At 34.9% G+C, this 25,711-nt stretch overlaps 2 protein-coding genes across 2 annotated transcripts; both read right to left on the bottom strand.

The window, feature by feature from the left end:
• Positions 1-2,495: 2,495 nt before the first annotated feature.
• On the bottom strand, positions 2,496-4,089 carry smx5. Its single transcript, XM_042758253.1, has 5 exons — positions 4,003-4,089; positions 3,473-3,540; positions 3,338-3,368; positions 3,192-3,251; positions 2,496-2,932 (listed from the first exon to the last, which is right to left on the bottom strand). The coding sequence occupies exons 1-5, from the start codon at positions 4,003-4,005 to the stop codon at positions 2,807-2,809; spliced, it is 288 nt and encodes a 95-aa protein (XP_042614187.1). The 5' UTR covers positions 4,006-4,089; the 3' UTR covers positions 2,496-2,806.
• A 4,101-nt stretch (positions 4,090-8,190) lies between these two features.
• On the bottom strand, positions 8,191-25,419 carry inpp5d (inositol polyphosphate-5-phosphatase D). The gene is given in 27 exon segments (XM_042758252.1): positions 8,191-8,335; positions 8,758-9,194; positions 10,252-10,491; positions 10,694-10,757; positions 10,872-11,018; positions 12,247-12,334; positions 12,416-12,495; positions 12,647-12,757; positions 12,858-12,947; positions 13,042-13,123; positions 13,257-13,345; positions 14,333-14,441; positions 15,123-15,261; positions 15,371-15,467; positions 15,582-15,699; positions 15,875-16,071; positions 17,113-17,215; positions 17,373-17,479; positions 19,496-19,619; positions 20,114-20,191; positions 20,287-20,364; positions 20,844-20,934; positions 21,030-21,170; positions 21,321-21,486; positions 21,790-21,925; positions 24,366-24,429; positions 25,077-25,419. Coding segments are annotated over 27 exon segments (3,363 nt in total). The 5' UTR covers positions 25,217-25,419; the 3' UTR covers positions 8,191-8,288.
• Positions 25,420-25,711: the final 292 nt, after the last annotated feature.

The raw sequence follows: 25,711 nt of genomic DNA, 5'->3' as shown, positions 1-25,711 counted from the left end.
GTGCACAATGATAAAGATGAATGAATAAATTATTTAAAAATAAGATCTCATATCATGTTTAATTTTTTTTTAAACACAATGCAACATGACTTAGCTCCTCACCATTTAAAATAGCTAACTCCACTACACTATACATAACAAAAATAAAAAATTAAATAAACACTTAAGTGTCCCACCCATATTTAACTAGTCATACACACTGTTCCTACACCTTAACCGGTATAAAAACATTTTAAGCTGTGCAACATACACTTTAGCTGCATCTGAAATCAGAGTTCCCTACTATATACAGGTGCTGGTCATATAATTAGAATATCATCAAAAAGTTGATTTATTTCACTAATTCCATTCAAAAAGTGAAACTTGTATATTATATTCATTCATTACACACAGACTGATATATTTCAAATGTTTATTTCTTTTAATTTTGATGTTTATAACTGACAACTAAGGAAAATCTCAAATTCAGTATCTCAGAAAATTAGAATATTGTGAAAAGGTTCAATATTGAAGACACCTGGTGCCACACTCTAATCAGCTAATTAACTAAAAAGCACCTGCAAAGCCTTTAAATGGTCTCTCAGTCTAGTTCTGTAGGCTACACAATCATGGGGAAGACTGGCTGACTTGACAGTGACGCGTTTTGTCCAAAAGACGACCATTGACACCTTGCACAAGGAGGGCAAGACGCAAAAGGTCATTGCAAAAGAGGCTGGCTGTTCACAGAGCTCTGTGTCCATACATTAATAGAGAGGCGAAGGGAAGGAAAAGATGTGATAGAAATTTTTTTACAAGCAATAGGGATAACCGCACCCTGGAGAGGATTGTGAAACAATACCCATTCAAAAATGTGGGGGAGATTCACAAAGAGTGGACTGCAGCTGGAGTCAGTGCTTCAAGAACCACTACACAAAGACATATGCAAGACATGGGTTTCAGCTCCTTGTGTCAAGCCACTCTTGAACTACAGACAGTGTCAGAAGTGTCTCACTTCAAAAAGGACTGGACTGCTGCTGAGTAGTCCAAAGTTATGTGCTCTGATGAAAGTAAATTTTGCATTTACTTTGGATATCAGGGTCCCAGAGTCTGGAGGAAGAGAGGAGAGGCACACAATCCACATTTCTTGAGGTCCAGTGTAAAGTTTCCACAGTCAGTGATGGTTTTTGGTGCCATGTCATCTGCTGGTGTTGGTCCACTGTGTTTTCTGAGGTCCAAGGTCAACACGGCCGTATACCAGTAAGTTTTAGAGCACTTCATGCTTCCTGCTGCTGACCAACTTTATGGAAATGCAGATTTCATTTTCAAACAGGACTTGGCACCTGCACACAGTGCCAAAAGCTACCAGTACCTGGTTTAAGGACCATGGTATCCCTGTTCTTAATTGGCCAGCAAACTCGCCTGACCTCTAACCCCACAGAAAATCTATGGGGTATTGGGAAGAGGAAGATGCGATATGCCAGACCCAACAATGCAGAGAGCTGAAGGCCACTATCAGAGCAACCTGGGATCTCATAACACCTGAGCAGTGCTACAGACTGATCGACTCCATGCCATGCCGCATTGCTGCAGTAATTCAGGCAAAAGGAGCCCCAACTAAGTACTGAGTGCTGTACATGCTCATACTTTTCATTTTTATACTTTTTAGTTGGCCAAGATTTATAAAAATCATTTCTTAATATTGGTCTAATTTCTAACTAATTGGTCTAACTTAGTATATTCTAATTTTCTGAGATACTGAATTTGGGATTTTCCTTAGTTGTCAGTTATAATCATAAAAATTAAAAGAAATAAACATTTGAAATATATCAGTCTGTGTGTAATGAATGAATATAATATACAAGTTTCACTTTTTGAATGAAATAAATCAATTTTTTGATGATATTCTAATTATATGACCAGCACCTGTAGAATGTGAAAAACAGTATGTGAGATGTAAATTCAGAATATTTATAAAGCAGTAGTCAAAGAGTAATCTACAGTGAGATTCTGAAGTGCACATACAATGGACACTTAACTATCCCATGAGGGCAAGGGAAAGGATTTGATTGGTGAATGACACTTCAGGACACCCAACTTGACGCTAGCTGGTCACAAGACAATGACAACACGACAGACATTGTATGTCTGGAATACATTCATATGCTTTTCCCATGAGTTGTTGGGAAAGATTGTGTTTTATATTAAGGGTCTACAACCTGTGCCTGGAGAGCTACCTTCCTGCAGACTTCATTTCCAACCCTGCTCCAACCAACCTGTCCGTAATGATCAAATAACCCTGAACACCTTGCTTAGCTGGTTCAGGTGCGTTTGAGTCGGGTTGAAGCCGAACTCTGCAGCACAGGAGCAGGGATGGAGACCCATGACATAAAAAATACCTTTTAAGTCATAAAATAATTACTTATTCAAAAGATGTATTCACTCAGACAGAATGCGATTTTGAACACAGCCAGCGTGTTAATTTTGTCAGTGGTTGAACTAAAATAACAAAAAGCAGACACTGGAAGAAATTACTTTAATCCTGCATTAGTAGGTCTGAAGAACCTAAGTAAACAAAAAGTCATCTGGATGCAATACAGAACCTTCCAACCATTATTAAAAACACACAACCACTTCTAACTGAAAAGTCATTCCCTCTCAGTAACGGGCCTCATGACAACCGAGGTAAAAATGGAAATTAAGAAGAAAAAAAATACACACTTTACATAAAAAGCTTCAGGTAGGGAAAAAAAAAAAACATTTAATCTACAAAGCTCCACAGATGATGCTTCTGAACAGTCCAACAAAAAGCTATTCTCAGATGTAAACATTATTGCTTCTGTTGCATAGCTTCTTTACGTGCAGCATCCTGTAGTAGCTGTGTGTCCACCTCATCCGCAGGAAGCTGAACGTATCGCACTACTGATCCACGGATAAAGCAGTTTTTCACCGACAACTAAAACGAAACAATTCAAAGTCATATAAAGACACAGTTCTCCTGAAGGTGTTTATCTGTTGAGCACCTGCTCAAACTCATGACATTTGATACATGACAGACTCAAGTGGCTGAGGTTCTAGGTTCACAGGCAGACAACAAGTGTTCTTTACTGCTATTTAAGTACGGCTTCTCTTTATCAATCTACTGAGTGATCAAGGTTTAAACAGTCTGAACACTAACTAATCTTTAACAAGGAACACTCTTGACTGGTTCTCACCATGTGTGGATATTTCTCTGGATCAGTCACACTGATATCAGTCATTTTGATGTTCAGATACTGTGAAGGGAGAAGTTGTTTAATTTTGAAACGAAATTCACTCAATATTTGCTTACATTTCAATAAAGCGGAATGTGCAGCCATACCTGATCAACTGAGTGTAATGTTCCACAAATGCTGCAAAGTTGACATTCAAAATGTAATGAGAAACCACATAAATCACACCATGCACATAGTACTATTTTAAAAGTACATGACATATTAAAAGCAAAGCGCTTACCCTCAAGTCATTCTTGAGCTCCACCACAACATCTTTGCCGACCAAGGACTTGAAGAACGAGTAGAAGAGCTGAGGAATTAAATGTCTGCATGTTACATTCAAGTTAAGGCCTGATATAAGTACAAAAGTTCATCAGACGAATGAAAATGTGATTTAAGGTGTGACGTACACTACAACGTCATACACAATGAAAGAAGCCATCTAATTGTATACACCAAAAGCAGTTTACACTAGCTCTAAATTACTCTATTCGATAAAAAATACCAAAGCAATAAAAAAAATCCGGTGTCAAAAGGAGTTGTTTCTATTTGGAATTGAATTAAAAGAATTGCAATACAAATTAGTTAGAGATTGGACAGGTTGGCTAGCCGTTAGCAGGATGCTGCCATTATCAATATCTCACTAACCGTCGTGAGCAGTAATCAATAATACATTGTAAAGAATGCAAACAGATTCATTTGGTCTATGCAGAATTGACTTTTTTTTTTAAACGGAAAACAATGTTTGTTATTGCTAAATAACAACGCTTACCATTTTCACGCGGTTTTGTGCTTCAGATCACACACGTCATCAAAGAGCTGCCGGGTTCTTCTCTTCGTGCTTCTATTGGCTAGACGAATAAAGACGTAGCGCTCCGATTGGCGGAGGAATGTTTGCGTCATCTGTACGCATCTCGAAAAAATGGTCTATTTACGTTATAAATTCCATATTCATAAAGCTAAATTTTCCAAATCAAGACCATGTTTTACATGTTTTTTTTTTTTAATTGAAACTGATATATATTTTGAGTCTCTTAAATTTGTAAAAAATAAGAAAGCTATGTCAGTAATTGATATATACTCAAAACTTTTCAATTGAAAATTGAAATTCCTTTTATTTATTTTTATTAAAAAATTAAGTCTGTAAGTCTGTTTTTTATGTGTAATATTTGTTTACGAACTGTGATGCCTGTATGTTTGTAATTTGAATTACTGTGATGTTTGTATGATTGTTAATTGAACTCATAAAAAAAAAGGGGAAGGCATAATAAAACTCGAAAAAAAAGGTATATTTACGTTATTATTTAAAAATAATAAAATTAATGCCAGAGAATTAATTTTCACTGTGTCCACACGGTAGCAAACTCACATCCCGTTGTCGTACTCCTTGAATAGGAGAATCTCTAGTAATACACCTCTTTCGCCAGCAGATGGGGGCAAATAATAAAAAAGCACGGCTAGTAGCCAGTCGCATATGTGAAAGTGAAAGTGACGTGTAGCCAAGTATGGTGTCGCATAATCAGAAATTTGAGCTCTGCATTTAAATTTTTTTTTTTGAATTGCTAACAAGCATTGTTCAGTACTGAAGCCATATTTTCTAAACTGTTCATACAGTCTGCATTACCAGCATGAAATTCAGCTAAACAATTCATCTTACTTACAAAACTCATTCAGACCAACAAAACACTTAATATATGTCTCAAAATAAGCGTGTTTCGCCATAACACTGGCCACGATTCTCATTCAGAAAACGAACATTTCATTAACACACTGACCTTGAAAAACACAAACAACATGGAGCATTATATAAATGATGAACTTTGAATGATTTTTCACATAAGTATTGATTTTTCACATAAGTATTTCATTACAGGATTTTATTGTTTTGATTTTATTATGTATTAAAGAATGAATGATGAATGAGGAATGTTGTGTTACATACTAAATGATGTAATGAAAAAAGCTGAGATTACCGAGGCAATCATTACAAAAAAAACAAAAACCCCATCAAAACTTTACAAAACTTACTTGTGAAAATAAAATAAAAAGTTGAAAAATAAAAATTAATAAATTCAAATTAATAAATTAATTAATACATTTAAAATTAATAAATTCCTGAAGCAATTTTCAAACACACACACACACACACACACACACACACACACACACACACACACCACACACACACACACACACACACACACATATACACACACACATATATATATATTTTAATGAGGTATGTGCAGTATTGCAATCCCAGCTTCTCCAGGAGGTCTTTCTGTGAGAAGTTTATATGTCCTTTCCGTGTTGACGTTGGTTTCCTTTGGGTTTCTTCCACAATCCAAACACATTCAGGACAGGTGAACTGGAGACTGTAAAGGAGTGTGAATATGAATGTGTGTGTGTGTGTCATCCCTGTGATGGACTGGCCATCTGTCCAGGGGGTTTTCCTGCCTATGACCCAGGAAAGGCTCCAGCCTCCCCATGACCCTTTTTGTTGCATCTCTCCTTTGTCTGACACACCCATTTCAGGTCTTGGAGTCTCTACTAATGAGCTGATGATCTGAATCAGGTGTGTTTGATTGAGGAGACATGGAAAACATGGAGTGTTGGGGGGCCTCCAGGAACGTGATTGGGAACCACTGCCCTACATAGGACAAGCGTTAGGAATATGTAGCCTATGGAATAGAATGTTGTAGTGTGAGTGTTCTAGTCCTCCCTCTCTGCCATTCTTTTTTTCCCCCACCAATGTGTCTTCCTTGATCCATGTTTCCAAACAAAATCATTCTAAAGCTGTCCTGATTTATCAAAAGATAAACGAAAATAAAAAAGACTAAAAATAGGACACCTGGGTTGGCTTTCAGCTAAAATTACAATAAGTTGTGTATGGAATACTGTAATTATTATTAAATTTTATAGTACAGTAATTTTGGGACAAAACATGTCCAGCAATTGTAACTGCTATTTGGTTTAAAAATAAAAATATTATCAATTGTAAATGTTATGGGGGATTAATAAGAATGTATTTAACACAATTATCCCCTTCAATTTAATTTATCATTATTATGTGAAATCTGACACTTATTGTCTTCTCACTACATCTAAAACAGTGTGTCCAAAGAGAAGGGTTCAATCATTCATATGCTATATGTTTTTTTTTTTTTTTAATAATGATGAAAAAGAGCTTATTTTATCAAAAGCAACACTTAATAAATATCTCATATCAAAGGAAGATTTTTTTTCAGTGTCACATACGTGTTTGTTCATAAGGTTTCAAAGTTGTATCACCATCTTTTGTCAACACACCATCAGACATTTATTAAGATGTAATAAAGTCAGGGAATATCAGGGGCAGCTGTCGCTCTAAAGGACCACCTTGCCACAATCACCCTCTGGCAGAGTACATCACTGTCAGACACTCTGGTCAGTTTTTATAGTTTTTAGAATATTTTAAATCCTAATGTTAATATTTCCTGTGTCACAACCATGATATGTCAACACCATCTTCCAATTTCTGAGGAAATTATTTGAAATATTTAAATAATTTTATTCTCCTGAATCAGGTTGCATTAGCATCTAGCATCAATCATATGTTTTGTGAAAGAAATGCCATAGTTGTCAACACTGTCAGATGTCACCACCATAAGATTTTGTGTTCCAATGATATATCAAAATACTTAAACATGATTTTTGAATAAAAGCTTTATAAACAATATAACATACTCACTGTTTGTTGTGTTTTTTTAATACAGTTATTGACTGATGCAATGTATTTGATAGTTAAAATGAATACCAATTCAGTTTTTCTTTGCCACCGTCAGTTCTGTCACCTCTGTCAGTTGAATATTTTAATAATATTTCATTATTTTATATTTGTTGTTGAATTGTTGGTCACATGTGAAAGTGTAATCTGTCTGCTAACATGAGAATGTGTTTTTATATTAAAAACATCTTGATTGCTGTTAAATATAAAGCTGAAATTATACTGCACAGTCCAAGGTTTTTTATTTATAAAAAATATAAAAAAAGAGAAAAATTGGGAGGTTAAATCAAAGCATTGATATGTTGGTTATTTTGTTTAGTATACATAAATGTAGTTTTCATTTGACTGTGTACAAGGTTTTATTTTTTTCAGTTTTGCTTCCTGTTTTGTACCACTTTCTCAAGAATCAGTGAGTGATATAATCTTCTAAGATTTTATATTTCCATATAATTCCTGCAGAAATGGTCAGAGTTTGTCATTGTCTGATTTGAATGTGCTTTGTGCTCAGTTTTGAAAGCAGTGTATTAGCAACTGAAAAAATTGCTGAACATATTTAGTGTTTTGCAAGTTGCGGAGTATCCATGACAAAGGCATTCATGAATTTTGGAAAATGTGGTCAGTGAATGCATTTTTGTGTGAAAGCAATGAAAAATGATTCACAGTTTGGTCCGATTTAGACTTTTGTATCACTGAATGTGTGAACAGTTTTGAAAATGTGGTTTCAGTATTGAACAATGCTTGCTAGTGATAGAAAAAAAAAAAAAAAACACAGTAACCCCATCCAAGTGCCCACCGGCACTGCTATTTACAGTGTGGGCTCTGCAATGCCATACACTGTAATACAAAATAAATAAAAAACTAACATGGACAATGGAAGCATGTGTATTTTTTGGAAAGTGCTACACTGTTTGGATTTCTAAGAATGAATATTTGTGGCCTAATGGTCAAGCTGACTGATAAAAAAGCATTTTTCCAGGGAGAAGAAAAAATAAAAACAATTCAGTGACTGTGAACAACACTTGGTTTTATTATAAGATTACAACTTTTCACTCCTTCCCCTTTAATAACATATTTCAAGCAAAATTAAATGTTTAAACAGAGGTTGATAGAAATGATTGCTCTATGTGTGACTATATGCAGTGACATTCAAACTGTGAAACATTCATCATTTAAAATCAATATCCATGTTCTTTTGTATTGCTATTGTTTATACACTTATTCCTATGCCTAGTACTACAGAGTCTCAAGTATCAGATGTGAAGCTCATACCAACGTTGATAGCTGATAGGAAATCATTTTAAAGGTCGACCCATCTTCATTTGTGACGTCTCATTATGCCCTGAGGACAGACATTGCAATTGAAAGAGAAGGGAAAGATATTTAAATTAATGGTAAATATTAAGAAAAATTTACATAGCGCTATTCATATTGTATCAAAGCAGCTTTGCAGAAAAGCATGATGTTAAGTTAGTGTTAGCGTACTAAAGTAGGTTGTAGGCCTACTACAACTTTTAATATATCACTGGGTGATCATATAAATTACAGTTATATAAACAATGAATAAATGCTTTGTAGTATCAAATACTGATTGTTAAAAACCAATAGTTTTTAAAAATAGTTAAATGTGATAATTGAGGGGGACTATCCCATTAAAACCAATAGAGCTGTTTACACACAGCCCTTTCAACTTGTGTCAGTTGAGAGATGAGTTTCAAGACCCCTAATCTAGTGTTTATATAGAATATACAATAGTTATCATACCATCTTTTGGTTGGCCCGGTCTTGTTTGTAGCCGAAACTTAGATGGGAGCTCTGAACTCTCCCTGTAGTCTCTGGGCTTTGGTTGAAGCTCTTGTGGCTGACCAGGGCGGGACTTCATAGGCACTGGAGGTCTATTAAGCCCAGTCGTGCCCCCTTCAGAGCGAGAAGGCACCACTGGCTTCTTGGTGATGTTCAGGGATTGTAGACCACTGCTCATGGTGTTTGTGGCTGATGATGACTGGGGTTTGGTTTCTGAACAGGTGAAAGAGCGGATGCGAGGGGTCGGAACAGGGGGCTGACGGTCAGCATCAAGGTCTGTTTTGGAAAAGCCGAAGTGAGCATCTGGAGGAGGAAGATGGTCTTTATTTCCTCGTGATGCACTCATTGAGCCATAAAGTGGATTGTCAAACATCTCTGGAGTCTGCCCATCCTCAGATCTAAACCAAAAATAACCAAAAATTAACCACGCAAAATTTAATTTAGTAGATTAGTATAGAATCACTTTAACAGATGCAAACTGTCAGTTGTTCTTATAACAAAGCAGTGGTCATTTGTAGGCCTACACTTTTTTTTTTTTTTTTTTTTTTGTCATCAGAAAGAATATTTTAACAAAGCAAAATTCCAACAAACAGAAAATTGTTTAAACATTCATTTTAAATGTATCAAAAATATTAAGGATGCATTATTAATATTGTGGCTTATACCAATTTTTTTTTTTTTTTTTTTTTTGTAAAGGGCTGACAACCAGTCAAAGGTAGATATTAAAATTCTATACTATTTTTGTACAAAAGAAATTTAAAATTAAACACTAAAAAACTAAAATAAAATTGTTTTAAATGCTACAAGCAAATTTAGGCATCACAACATTATAATGTACAATATGAAAAATAATTAATTTTGAGATTTGCCAAAGATTGCATTTTATAGTGTTATTATTGACTAAGTTAGTGTTACATAATGGCAAAGATAATCTAAATGCAAAAAAAAAAAAGGGAAATGAGCACGAAATATCCAATATCATAACTGATACTGATCAATTTTAAAATCTCTCTAAAATTGGCAGATAAACTTAGTTATATTTGACTAAATAAAAAATGTTTGTCAGATGACAAAGGATATATTGATGAGGTAAAGGAGATAAAAATATGTCTATATATCCACCTTATTTTTGTAAATTAAGCTATTTTCTTCCAATGCCAGATTTCCAACCCATTAGCTGCTATAGGTTAATAACAGAATAACAAAGTGCAGTAAACTGTAAAACTATTGGTGCTACAAACCAGTGTGGTTTTACAATTACGATGATACATTAAAATAATATAATCTGAAATACTAGTTTGCAAAATTAAGCAGCATAACAAGCTGTTTTGTATCACAAAAAAATAAAAAAATAAAATAAAACTGAAAGTGAAGAACACCAAAGGCCCCTCAAGACACATTCAAGTGACAAAAGTCTGCAGCTGCTCTTACATTAAACATAATGTGGATACTTACATAGGGTTTGATGTCTTTGTAGTTGGGCTGGATGTAGCATGGTCGTAACTAGTCTTTTTTGGGGACATATTGCCATGCGTCATGTCCTTTGATGAATGCCCAGATGATGGCCCTGTTCTTGGGGACATAATGTTGCTGGGGCCCCTGTCTGCCTGGTTATTGCTCTTGTAGCCTACTCCACCACTATAACTGGGGGTTACTAATGTCAGGTGTCACAATGTGGCGAGGACAGAAGAAGATCTGTCCAAAGAATGTCAGAAAAGTTATTTAGTTTTTGTACAAACATAAAGCAAATCTAATTTTTGTGAAAGAATGTCAAAGTAAATAAGAAAAATATTGTACCTGATTTAAAAAAGTAATAAAATAACATAACATTTTTGGATACAAGCATCTGATAAATGAAGAAATGTAAACAGCAAAGAGGGAAGATGAAATATTTTACATTTTGGTATTATCTCCTGATTTGCCTTTACCAGCGCCTGGGTCATCTCCAACTTTAATGAAATCTGGAATAAAGAAACAATTTTGAGAAAGGAAAACAGCCTGGACACTCAGGGAGGAAAGCTTTACAGCACAATTCTGAACTGGACCTGCTGTCCAGAAACAAACTGTGCACTCACCATACAGCTTCTCTGTCTGTTTTCCATCTGATTTGGGGAGTTGTATGCCACCTGTTAGCAGACCTGTGCGCTCACCATGATGTATGAGTTTGATACAGAACTCAGTGTAAGAGCTTTCAGCAGAACGCAGAGCCACACAACCCTCACCTACAGGCAGAGCACAGCGTAATTGTGCACATGCATAAGAATATTCCAATACTAATCAGAACATTGTCTTATTGCAAATTATGTAAGCATCATGTACACACATGCTATAACCAGATTAAGTCAATATTCCGGTTTCTTGATATCCGAATATGACAAATGACGTAAAACTGTAGTATTAATCAGAATTTTGAGTCAAGTTAACAGATTATTCGGAATACTCACCGTGACCGATCAGTCTTTGCCTTGACTGAACATTCAACATTTATTCAGTTTATTTGGAATATTATGATGACACGTTTAAAGGAATATTCCTGTAGTTGGGGCATAAAAATATAGTTTTCCTAATACTTTTCTAAACTAAGGGTGTTCAATTCCTGGTTTTCAAAGTCGACTCCAATTCGTTATTCCCATCATAGGAGTTGATTCAATCGGCTCCTCAACTCCATTTATTTTGCATCAAAACAGAGTCAGAAATATAATTCAAAAATGCAGTCATTATTATACACTAAATGCTACCTACCTGCAACTTTGCCACTTAGTTGTTGCCAATATCTAATCATTTTACAAAGGTTACAAAATATTCATATTTCATTATTTCTCTTGCTTTAGGTGCAAAAAACTGCATGGACAGGATAGTTTAAGATATAACATACAAAAGTACATACAATAATGTACACTTACTGATGTGTTTATTCTTGGTTATATATATATATATATATACTATATTATATATATTATACTATATATATATATATATATATATGTATGTATGTATATGTAGTTTAAATGATTATGAACACAAATTAGGTTAACCATGGAAAACCATGGAGGTATGTGCAATTACAATGTTAAGTTACATATGACTTCTGTTTTTTTTTTTTTCTAAAGGAAGCTAATGTAGGATGAATCTATGGCAGAATGATGTTGTGACAGCTCCGGTGTAATATGTCAGTGTAAAATGCCTTGCTTCATTTTGTTCATTCCTAGTGATACAGCCTAGCGCACTCAATTGCCATGCACTATTGGAGAATGAGTGAACAAGGAAGCGATTTTAGACACAGTCAAAAACAATGGTTGATTTCTGTGTGAACCTCGACTACCCATCAATATTTAAAGCAGAATATGAACCATATTCAGAAAATTATGCACTTGCAAAGTGGTCACTGAGCAATAATGAGAGCTGCCAAGCCAGTTTAAATGTGAGTTCACACGTTTTAAGTAAACATACCATATGACTCATCACAATCTGTAGATTTAATGCAGATGAGAATGTGCTGATCAAGGAGGTATTCTGGGTCTGCAATGATGGGTGTGAGCTGCAAAGCGATTTCACAAAGACAATGTAAACATGGTGGCTGAGCTTTACATGTATAAGGTTTTTTTTTTTTTATATTTACCTCAACTTGTCCACTAAATCGTACTTTTATCGAGCCCTCAGTGTTCTCTTGGTTTTCTCCTTCAGGACTCTTTACAAATTCTAGAAAATGAATTGGAAGTATTTAACTTCACTGTTCTCTTTTGAAAGTAGCTCATGTGATCTTACAAAGAACAAAGTGGAGGGTTCAAATGATTTGTGATCATTTATGATATAATAATTGAAAGTATAATGAATATAGCTAGCTCCTCACTCTCCAAGCAGCTTGAGTGATACTCAATGAAGAACTTGGTCTTTGATTTAGTCAGAAGAACAGCCACGCAATTCATGATTTTTATAGCACCCTGTGCATCCTTTGAGAGATCTGTAAAGAGCAAAAACTGCATAAGACAGCTGGAAGGATGTAACAGTTCTATGTCTAAAGGGAGGATTGCTGTCATAGTGAAATATTCACAAGATCATACCATTTTTTGAGACAAACTGAGACGTCACACCAACGTCAAATGTGGCAAATACAGGGGAATGGTCACTTGTCATGATGTCATTGGTGCATCCTGAAATGAGAAAGAGTATTGTTGGTAAATGTAATGATGTTTTAACTGCATTGATTGTTTACTGGAACTTGCATTTTATATTAAATGAACTAACCATATGAGTTGCAAACCACATGCGCCATAGGGTAGGACTTGCGAAGCACACGGTCACACCAAGAAGGCAAGTTGTATTTTGTCTGTTTGTGAGATAAAATATTTATGTAAAGAGAATTTTCATCATTAAACAAGAAAAACACAAATACAAATGTTTTTAATATATCAGCTCCATGGGGAAGGTTGTTGAAATGGATTATGGCTTTCACACTGTACCCCTGTGGCTTTGGCTTTAGTGTAGGCATATTTCTCCCGTGTGTCTCTCTCGAAACGATAAGTGGGGGCAAATGTTATCTCCTCCTCCTCTGTAAAATAAAACATATGAAGCAAGGATTAAATATGATGGTAAGTGATCTTGAGTATAAAAACATGAGAAATAGAAAAATGGGAGGAAGTCAGAAATTAAAACAAAGATGCTGAAAGATCCTTAAAGAGGTGAAGGTGCTACCAATAAATAGAAAAACATTTAAAAGCAGTGCAGTGGAACACAGAACACAAATGTGTTCTGTGTGAGGTGGTGATAGATTTTGGTTTTGGGTTTTGGGGACTATATGATTCTGATAATGAGTATATATCAGTTGTGACCTTGGTGGCATATACCCATATTTACTGAAGACACTGAAGATAGGAGCAATGGCTGCTGAAAATTCAGTTTTGCGATCATAGGAGTAAATTGCATTTTATAACAGAAAAAAGTTCTATTTTATATGGTAATAGTATCTCTCAATATTACTGTTTTACTGTATTTTTGATTAAATAAATGCAATCTTTATGTGCATAAGAGACTTCTTTCAAAAACATAAAAAAATAAAAAAAAAAATTACCAACTCCACACTAGTTTATGCTCCTTCTGAATTTGGTTGATAGTGACCTATATAGTAGTTTGATCTTAGGTAGTGTGGTTAATGATAATACAAACTATCAAAAAAATCAAAGTTATTATTAAACCTCCAGTTAACAGCATAAGGTCCTAAAGTTGATATTTGAGATTTTTTTTTCCCCGTACTGAAATACTTAAAATACTCTCCTATTCTATCCCATCTTTGAAGAGAAACTAAAAGTGAGCCATTCATAGGTGGAAGTGTAAACACTGTGGCTCTGTGGCGATTTCAACATTGCTCTGTTTTTCTGACTGGTCAGACATAGCAATAATGAGTCAACTAAGGTGTACGTTTTGGCTAGGACAACCTAGGGATGGACATTGGGCAACTTTGTAGCTGAGAATTTGAAATCTGTCAAAATTTACAGTGGAAATGAAAATGAACAGGTCCATTATGCACATGTGCTCTCACCGTAGTCTAAGAAGACCCTCTCCTCTTCCTTCTCCATGTTCAGCTGATCTCTGGCCAGGAGGTCCTGATACTGCTGCTGTTTGATCTTCATTACAATGTTCTCAGCTTCCTGCAAAAAGCAAACAGCTATGCAAAAGTTCTGTCTTTTCCTGTCACAGTTGACGTCAGGAGCTGCTGTACATGACAGCTCTGGTCTTAATAGAGGAACTGCCTGCTCTGAATACAACTATGCTTTCTAAACCACAAAGGCAGTTTAAGCCATAAAGTATCAGTGTGGGTAACTGATGCATAACATTTAGAATCATTGTATTAAAATATGATTTGCTATTATAAATAGTCCTGCAATGTGACAAATGAATTAGTAAAAGTACAAGTATTCCACATAGTCTGTCAATTCATACATAAGTAAACATGAAAATTATAAAGAACTGGTAAACACTGCAGGACATGTCAGCTTTATATGTAGCCATCTGTTTTATAGCATGAATTACTTTTGTGATAAAACGTTGTAAAATTACCTCTGCAGTGGCGTATGTTTAGTATCTGATACAAAACAGAAAAGTAGTTTCTTTTATGAACAGATTATTTGTCTTGTGTTTGTATTTGACAGGCATTAAATAATTAGTTAAAAAAAAGTTTTTTGATATCTATTTGATTTATACAAAGAGAAAAAACATGCAACATTTTTTAAACCATGCAATGTTATATATTTGGAAAAATTAGTATATTGCTATAAAAAAAAAAAAAAAACTTCTTGAGTATATGCTGATGGACTTTGATTTGAACCTACCTGTGCTGGTAAGTCAACCCTATAATTCAGATCCCCCAGCCAGAAGAGGTGTGTGAAGCGATGTGTGATGTCAAAAGGATTAAGTTTCTTATCTCCCAAATTCAGAAAACGCAGAATACTAACATAGTTCTGGTTTCGTCTAAAAAAAGGCACAATAATACGTTTTTAATTACTTATTATTCATGTGTATTAGCCTATATGCCAATGTCTCATTTGTCACAATAACAAGTTTTTGGGTTGTGGCTTACCTCAGTTTCTTTTCGCTTCCTGAGGTCAGGTGACTGTTGACAAACCCAAAGGAGGTTCTATTAAACATAAAAGACACCCCCACTGCTCCTTTATTCCCTTTAAACACACACATACACACACAATCAGCTTTCTATGTACAAGGAAGAGCGGTAAACGGCTTGCTTTACAATTGCTAATGATTTTGTAATGGAAAAAAAGCTTTAAACAAACCCAAAGCATTAGCTATGCCAGTCTTAACACTGTCACAGAAGACATGAGAGAAGCGGTTCTCGTGTTCCGGCTTGGCTAGAACCACAATCCTTATACTCCACAGTGTCTGAGTGGCTATCTGTCAAAAACCACACATCGCTTTTATGCTAGGTCATTCAACACATTCAAACATTTTGTCAAGTGTCATAACAAGTGTCATTACTCCCAAGAGAATAAAGAATGATCTAAAGTACAGTAGTATGCAAACAACATAAGGCACTTGAAGCCTTCCTGTGGGATTTTGTGCCACTTACTTGTTTGAAACTAATGTTGGTTATATCTCTAAGGGCTCCCCTAACTGTTTCTATCCACTCCTTCTCTCCCAGTGGGTCCTCCTGTGTCCCAATAACATAGATATCGTGTGGGATTTGACTGGCTGTGTCATCGTGGGTTTTTCCCTGACCCTTTGACTGGAACCAGGAAGTGATGTTCGGTGGTGGATTCGCATTTCCTGAATGGACAGTTCACTTCACTTCAGTTCACATTTCACTTCATCTCTAGTTACTGTAAACTTCATATTTTATACCATACAAATATCGGGACTTGAAAATAAGGGGAAGATGCAAGGCATGTACTTTATTAGTAGTGAGCTTCAAATCTTAAAAGTATATATATATATATATATATATATATATATATATATATATATATATATATATATATAAAACTGTATTTGCAGATAATACGATATTAATGAAATAAAAGGCCACCTAAGTGTACTTAAGAGAGTACACTTACACGACTGTTGTGTGACACACTTATGTACATTTTTAAAAAGTCTACTTTGTCATTGCGTCAAATTAAAAGTTGTAAGTTAATTGTCATATCAATCATCATCATAATAATAATGATATTCTTTTGTCATGCTTTAAAGAAGTAGACTTATTTGAAGTGTTGACAAACACACTTAAGCACATTGATTGTAAATTTAACTGTAGAGTGTTATTTGATATTACCTTTATAGGTCATATATTTTAAATGTACTAACTTGCAACTATATAATTACAAATACGTATATAAATACATGACATAACATAGAAATGAATACAATTAAAGTGTATTTTAGTTTACCATACATGCTTTTCAGTACATTCAATAGCACACTTAAACTATGTTTTAAAGACAATAGAAGTAATTCAATATAAAGTTCTATTTAAGTGGGTCAAAAAGCATTAAGCTCATTGCATTTAATATAAATTTTAACTATAATACATTTTGTTTTAATAAAATACAGTTAAGTGTCTAAAAACATTAAATTTAGTTTGCATTTAAATATATTATTTTAATATATTATTTCAGTAGCACTCTTTTTAAAAATATGCTGAAGTGTTCTTCTTTTTCACAAGGATAGGCTAGTGAGATAAAAAAAAGTGTAACAGCACTTTTATTAAAAAAAAATGTGCTTCAGCTCCAAAAATAGTCTGAATTCAGGAGAATGTGAGATGCACATTTTGGACTGACTAAATTTAAAGATAGGCTAAACGCATCTTACCCATGTTCCAGGTGCCAACAAAGATGGTGATCATATCCGGCTCAGGTTTTCCTGAGTGCTTGTTCTTCATCTGCTGCAGAAGCTGACAGAAGCCTTCTCTTTTCTAAAAATGTATTTGGAGATACACAGTTACACACAAGGACAAATTAAAAACACATGCAAAACATGGAACTGGTATATTATGGCTCTCTAAAAAACTTCCACGTGAAAACTTTTCTTCCCTACTGTAACAATAGACATATTATCAGTGGGAATTTTACCTTTGTGTCATCAAAGACAAAGTCTTTGCGCTGAGTTTTTTCCTTCTCTGTCTCTACCACCAGTACTAGTCTGTTGTGCATCTTCTGTGACTTCACCAACTGCAAGACTGAAAATTAAGAATTCGGCATGTTCCCATTATTTATTGCTTAATGGGTGATTTCACACATTTTGGTTACACAGCTCGCAGGAATACTGATTGGTCCATCACAGAACTCTGTGTTTAAAGGGGTCATATGATGCGATTTAAATTTTTCCTTTCTCTTTGGAGTGTTACAAGCTCTTGGTGCATAAAGAAGATCTGTAAAGTTGCAAAGACTAAAGTCTCAAATCCAAAGTGATATTCTTTATAAAAGTTAAGACTTGTCCACGCCCCCACATCTCTACGTCACTGTGTGGTAAGATTTGCATAACACCGCCCAAATGTTCAGGCAAAGAAAGAAGGTGTAACTTTCTCACTGTAGTATTGTTGTTGTCGCCGCCATGTTGTGGAGATGCTATGTGTTTCGTTGTGAAAGCGAAGCTACTTTGTTTGGCCTTCCAAAAGAGGACACAACTAGAAATCAATGGTTAAGTTGTATTTACAACTAGGGATGTAACGATTAACCGTGAGCCGGTTGAAAATCGATTCATATATGTGACGATTCAAATCGGTTGAGATGCTAAACACATCACGATTCATTGAGCTGTAGAAGTTTATATGAATGCATGTCTGAGGGTGTGTTGATTTATTTATGTTAGTTTAGATGGTATTTTTTTCTTTTTCATCTTGCCTCTGTATAATGCATATTAAAGTTCATAAGTGCAGTGCTGCTTCGTTTACAGCATAAACCAAGGAAACATTTATTTTGTGTTATTTATTTGATTTGGGGCTTGCTTTAAAATTTCAATTTAGTTTTGTTATTTATGTTTACATTCTATTTAAATTTTGTCATTTAGCAGACACTTTTATCCAAAGCTACTTACAAATAAGGACAATAGAAGCAATCAAAACCAACAAAAGAGCAATAACATGCAAGTGCTATATTAGAATATTATTTTACTTGTATTCTAATTTCAAAAATAAATGCACAGCATTTATAAAAGGACACATTTAATTCATAATTTGTCTTAAATATAATTTTGTTAAATAAATAAATAAATCTAAAATCAAATCTAATCGTGAAATCAAAATTGTGAATCAAATCGAATCGTGAGTTCAGTGAATCATTACATCTCTATTTACAACACTGTTCCAGAACAGTTCGACACAAATATACAGATGTGTGCAGCGCATTTTGCGGAGGACAAGGACTTTTTCCTGAGAGAGTAGCCTACAATGCCGGTGTCTGTTTCTATAAAGTTGGGTAGTTCCAACTTTGCAAGGACAGTCTGGTGCTTCTGACTCACAGCCTGTAAGTATGTTTTTATATGTAAAGAATTTTAAAGTGTTTGTTAATGATGTTATTTTTGGTTAGTTTTGAGTAGTGTTTAGTTGTTTTTATTTTTTGTGGTTTCTAATGCAGACATGGTTTTAAGTTTTACGCAGCGCGATACACAACGCAAAGGGTAAAAAGACAATAAAAGTCATTATAATCAGTAATTATGCCCCCACTGTATGCAACAAATGCCTTGTTTATAATGGGTTTTATTGGTTTTGTCTCATAGCACCAGGACACACGGCATCACAGTTTTAAGGCATGTAATATTTCCATCACACGCTTGAGGCATTTGGCCAATCACAACACACTGGATAGCTGGCCAATCAGAGCACACTTCGCTTTTCAGTACGATGAGCTTTGTAAAAATCGACACGTTTCAGAAGGCGGGGCATAGAGGAGAAACAATAATGCACAGTACTTGGAAAATAATGTGTTTTTTGAACCTTAAACCACATAAACGCATTGGATTACACCAAATACACAAAATAATGTTCTTTTTAGCAACGTCACGACCTCTTTAAATAATATGTATAACGATCATCACTAAACTTTATATTTGACCACTGTGCCTGACAACCAATGTCTCTTGAAGCCATAGTTTCCCTTAATTTTTCAATAAAGGCCTGCCGACTTATTAATATTAAAACACTGTCAGTAATTTCATTTGTGTGTGGTTATATTAGTGATGAAATGGTTCAGCATACTTTTATTGTGCACAAAATATTTATCCTCAGGTCCATCTTTGGACTTCTTGAAGAAAACCTTCCCTCCTTCCACATCTACTTTGAGGTACATTTTGTTTGAAATACCAAGGGAGTCCCATTTTACCTGTTAGCACAGAAAAGGACAATAAAAACACATCAGTAAAATGAAGTGCAGCATTTTTTGTTGTACTGTGCCTAAAATAGTTTTACAAAGGTTCTCTATGATGACTGTGTGCAAAGGCAACCAAGCCAAATGTCATCGCTTATCTAGTACATAGGCAAACTGAACTCTTTCCAATTTGCATGTGGTTTTGAAGAGCAAAGCAGTAGCAGTGAAAACGTCCATGCTTTCGTTATTATGACATCATTACGAGGAGCAGGAAGGAGGTAACCGATTATGACTTTCACTTTGAATATGAACAGTGATCAAACTACAAACTACATACTATATATATATATATATATATATATATATATATATATATATATATATATATATATATATATATATATATATATATATATATATATACTCGCATATACTTATATACTTGTATTAATCTACTAAGTAATTAAATCCTTTATATTTTATATATATTGTTGAATTGACTTTCCTACTTCGAATGTCACAGGAGGAATAAGTGACTTTCTGTGTCCTCCATCATATCCCACAGAATCAAACACAGCATTCTTGGTCTGTAAATAAGAGGTGGTGTTAGTCTACAATAAAAGGAAATTCATTTATATATATTTTGTCATGTTGTGATCCATAAACAAAGAACAACGACCACCTTGTCTTCTATTGAATATATAAGCTTAGTCACTTGTTCCAGTCTGAAAGCCACAGACAGAGATGCATCTGCAGAAAGCTGAAAAAGACGTAAAACCAACAGATATATTTTAGGAAGTTTTTTGGGGGGTATTACAATTACTTATTTTATTTAGGGGTAATGACAGTGTTTTAGGGTTCAAATATTTATCACCTACAAATAAAACATATTTTGAAATCTACTATTTACCCTAAATTGTGTAAATCTCCAAAAGGTCAATTACAAATAGTATTTACAAGCTATCCCACTACTAAAGAGAGTTTTGACACACTTTTGCACACACACACACACACACACACACACACACACACACACACACACACAAAGTTGTTCATTAAATCACAGATCTACTTGTTTTATATCAAATAAATGTTATTTTCTTACCTCCAATCATTTTTTTTTTGTCCTGTAAATTCTTTATATTTTTACACAGAGACTTACAAGCATATTGCCACCTCAGGAAGGTGGACATTTGAAATCAGGAATAAAATTTCCTGTTTTGATTCATTCTTACTCACCTGGCTCCTTAGTCTCCCCACTCCAGGAGACAACGGTTGATCCAAAACTTTCTGCAGTACCTCAAGACTCGGAAGCGTGCGGGCAATTTCACTATAGAAAAGTAGGAATATCAATCAAATGCACATTGGATACAACTCATGAAGGCATCCAGGATTCACACGGTACATTTTATAGACTATTTGTACCTGTTTAGGTTTTTGCAGATACTTTGTGTGAGCTTTTTCAAGTGGGGAAGAGTCGGGTTGCCATTCTGCACATGCTCTGCATCTAGACAAACAGATGAGCGGAAATATTCCTGGATGGACTTCTGATGGTCCTCAGGTAAACTGGATATCAAACATCAAAATCATTAGCACGCCAGAACAATGTTACTCACTACAGTGACTCTAAATTGACAGTCTGAATCAGCCAAAAATCATTTAATCATAGTGTATTTAACAAGGGATTGTACTGAATAAAGATAAATCTCATTGTACTTTGATATGTCGATTTGCTGCAAACGCTGGATATAGGTGTCTGAGATGGAGGGGCGGGAAAGCTCTGTTCCCCTATCGGTTCCTCTGGATGAGTCACTATGGCCGTCTTTACATTCATTACATGTGATATTCCTGGGTGGCAACTGAGGCGGCAAACTAAATGGCTCTGTGGAAATAGACATTTGACCAAATAGTGAAACCATTTCAATTCAAAGCTTACATTAACTGGGAAATAGTAAACTAACACACAATGGGGTCAAAAAAATTAAAATAAAAAATATTCTGATAAATAATAATAATAATAATAAAATAATTATTTAATAAATTTTTTCATTCAAATTGTTATGCTAATAATATTGTCTGTAATAATAATTTCAAATAAAAATATAATGAAATAATTTACAATGAAAAAAATAAATTCAAAACACGGACATGAACCTATGGTGAAAGCTTATTGTGATTCACGTACCTGGTTCCTCCTCAGGCTCCTCCTCTTTCTGCACAGCATACTGAAGGTGTGTGACCAGACCCATGTTCTCCTTATAATATGCCTCCACTAGGTCTGGCAGCAGAGAGAAGAACCGAATAGGCACACCCTCTGATGCCTGCAACAAGATGAACAAGAAAGATCTGCTATTTTGAAGACTGTACAAGATTTATGGCCTTTTATGATATACAAAATCCTCAATTGCTTAAACATGCACAACACCCCCAGTAATACTTCCAGTGACTTTCTTCCTCTCTTCCATTGTTAAAAAGAAATAGCAGTACATTGCATTTCTTCATTTTGCATGGTTTCTCTGGGCTCAGTTGGAGCCGAGTAGGTTTTATAAGCCACTGTTTTCAAAGGACTTTGGAGTGTAAGCTCTTAGTCACCTGATTTGACTTACAGTACGTCTTGATGCTCAGCAAATATTTTGACCCAATTATATGCAAACTAATACGAAGTAACAACAACTACCAAAAACAGTGATCTAATTACTGGTATTTGATGTGGAAAATCACACAGTATCAAAATTCAGGATATATATGTGACCCTGGACCACAAAACCAGTCTTTGTATATTTGTAGCAATATCCAACAATACATTGTATGGGTCAAAATTATCTATTTTTTCTTTTATGCAAAAAACATTAAGATATTAAGTAAAGATCATGTTCCTTGAATATATTTTGTAAATTTCCTACTGTAAATATATCAAAATGTAGTATAAGTACTATGCATTGCTAAGAAATTCATTTGGACAACTTTAAATGCGATTTCCTCAATATTTAGATTTTTTTTGCACCCTCAGATTCCAGATTTTCAAATAGTTTTATCTTGGCCAAATATTGTCATATCCTTACAATGGAAAAGCTTATTTATTTAGCTTTGAGATGATGTATAAATTTCAATAAAAATTTATAACCAACCTTCCATTAACCAACCAAAATGCCCCTGACATTATATAAAACTTATAGTCCCTAATTGTAATATGAAAGTCTCTTCATACATTTGGCTGCAAATACAAATACAAATGGCAGCGTTTTTAGCATTGCACACAAAATAATTTAAACACGACTTCCATCTTAGCACGGCCAATCACAAGATGTCCGACTGACAAAAGGCGACAAGCGCAATCTTAGCATAACAACTTCCCACATTCTCGTACTTTGGTTTAAAGGTCAGAACAAATGGTGTATTAAAATTGAATTGATCAAATCTAATTCAATAATATGAAACTTTTTTGAAACTTTCCATTCAAGGCAGAGTGCAAGAGGAACCCTGTGGCTTGCTTAACACCCACGCTGATGGATAATTTAAAACTGAGGCTTGCTGCAATGCAGGCTTGAAAGAGGAAGAACTGTGGTAGAAAGACATTGAAGGGCATTGTACAACTCTACAGATTTGGTTTAGCCCTGTCCCTTGAGTGCAGGTTACTTTGAAATGTAACGCTGAGAGAGAACAATGCAAATTATAGTCAAAGGTCACCCATTTTGCTTTCATTATTTCATTTGACACAAGTATAACAGTTCGAATAAAATCACCAATTGGTTTTGCAGCTGCACTGTCACCAATGCTTGCTTTAATGCATTGGACATAATAGATACTAGCCTGACAGACAAGACGCCTACACAACGGTCTCAGGGAGTCTTCGACAGCTGAAGAGCCAACTGTCACAAGGTCACGCATTCATTACCCAGCACAAGATAGTAAATGGCTTGTAGGATGCCAGATGTTCTATGCAGCTAGTCACAAATATGGACAGTGTTTTGTCAAGTGACCAGCAGACTATGACAACAACACATAATTAGCAGAGGGTTGATTATATTTGCCTTGACTTTTTGTCTCATTGAGATTTTATTGTATTATTTTTACACTATTTTAGTGCAACCAGGAAATGAATGGTGTTGTAGATAGCTTCAAATAATTAAAATACACTAATAATAAATAGTGAGACCAAAAAAAAAAATACTGAACACTTGTCAAAAAAAGTATATATTTCATTGTAAATAACGATAAATAGCAATTTTGAAAACCAAAAAGCAGCGTAACATTTCACAAAAGAAGTTTTCAAATTACTAATTAATATACTTATTAATATTCATTCTCGTTCATTTTTCAGTTGTCAGAATTTAGAAGAACATAGAGGTTATGAATCACACCTGTGGTTTACTTGTAAAATTGAGTGGAACAGTGGATTAAAAGTGAAGTTAGAATTGATAAAATCTCTAGATGCTTATATGATATGATATTTTGTACCTAATGAATGAAATTACATCATTTTAACTGTGTATTATGCTTCCAGAAGTCTCCAAATACTTTTAAGGCACACCATAAAAGCTCTATATTCACTAAAACAACTAAACACACCATTCTGGTAACTTTCAAATACTTGACGTCACAAGCAGAAGTGCTTCAGTGGACAACTCAGAATAGTCCTCCAGTGCACACAAAACACCTGTCTGTGCGAGTTTGAAAGCAGAGCAACTGCAGGAAGTTTCAAACCAATGAAACACCAGAGGTCAGTAACTTCTACCAGGTACAAAATGGAGAAATTCTTACCTGGACTGATAGTTTTTTGTCCTCATTTGGTAATATTCTGTAGGTATACACACAGTTTTGGTACCTGCAAAAGAATGAGAAGATTAAAACATTAATTTGTGTATATATACATACATACATACACACACATATACATATCACAAATTGAACATAAACATTGAAAAGAGCCATTTTGCAGAAAGCAACAATTATGGGAAACCCCTTACCAACTTCCTTCAGTCTTAGTCAACACTGATTGTTAATATTTCACTATACAAGGAATCACATTGGACATAAACATAAACTTTTTCCACTGCATGATTTAAAGAAACATTTGCTAAACCCGAACCTGACATACGAGGCTTGCGAGTTTACAGTTTTCTGGAAAGAGTTTATATGAAAGTACATTTTACCTGGTAATTAATTTGACAATATGCACACAAAGTAGGAATAAGGAAGCCATTTGTAAAATATGTGATTTCAAATGCCGTGATGTTTTTATATATATTTGATCCAAATAAGTTTGCATGGCCAATGCTGCAAAACCGAGCATGTTTTATACGATGCATTTATGACTGACTCAATTGTCATCTCATGCAAATCATCCAAAACACACTGCAAATTTAAACTGCATAACTACTCGAACACATTTAAAGATCCAAATCTTTAATCTATAATATTAGTGACAGTATATGTGCCCCTCCACCTGAGATGAACAGCAACAATACTCACAGAACACAGAGGGCATAAGCTCCCTGTATGGATTCGCTGTCCCGCAGGAGGAAGCTCCCATCCTTGCCTGCTTTGGAGAGGAGGTCCTCTGCTGTAGAACGAGTGATATTGCCATGGTACCATGGCTGGTTAGAAAGCATAATTTCCAAACAATTTTTCCTTCTTCAGTCTGAAGACACCCAGGTTATTTTGGCCCCGGCAAGTTTTCAAGAGCAGATCAACATGAGGCCACCTTTAAAATCTTATGTTTTGTTTCATGGCGTTGTTAGAACTGATAGCCGCTCCTGCTCTCTCTGGCTCTAGGCTCGCTGTTTCTCGCTCTTCCTGTTATAGGGGCGAAAGCTGCAAAAAGGAAGCTGCCACAAGCACAAGAGTGAACTTCCTCATTCTGTGCACATTAAAAATTCAGAGAGTGTGAGCAAGAGAGGAGGCCGAACAGCAGGCTTGTTCACACGGCTCCAACACCTCTTATTTTTTACCACAAAAGAGATGAAAAAGGTGTATGAGGTATTGTAGGAGTGTTTCAGTGCATTCTTTCATATAACATCAATGATTAACCCCGCTAACCAAAACTATGAAGAGGACAATGGATGCAAGTGTCAACTATATGCAAAGAAATGTAGATAAACATTTAC

Source organism: Cyprinus carpio, chromosome A6 (genome assembly GCF_018340385.1).
Source record: "Cyprinus carpio isolate SPL01 chromosome A6, ASM1834038v1, whole genome shotgun sequence".
Taxonomy (NCBI): domain Eukaryota; kingdom Metazoa; phylum Chordata; class Actinopteri; order Cypriniformes; family Cyprinidae; genus Cyprinus; species Cyprinus carpio.
Note: the sequence above shows the minus strand (reverse complement) of the source record. Positions and strands in the feature narration are given on the sequence as shown.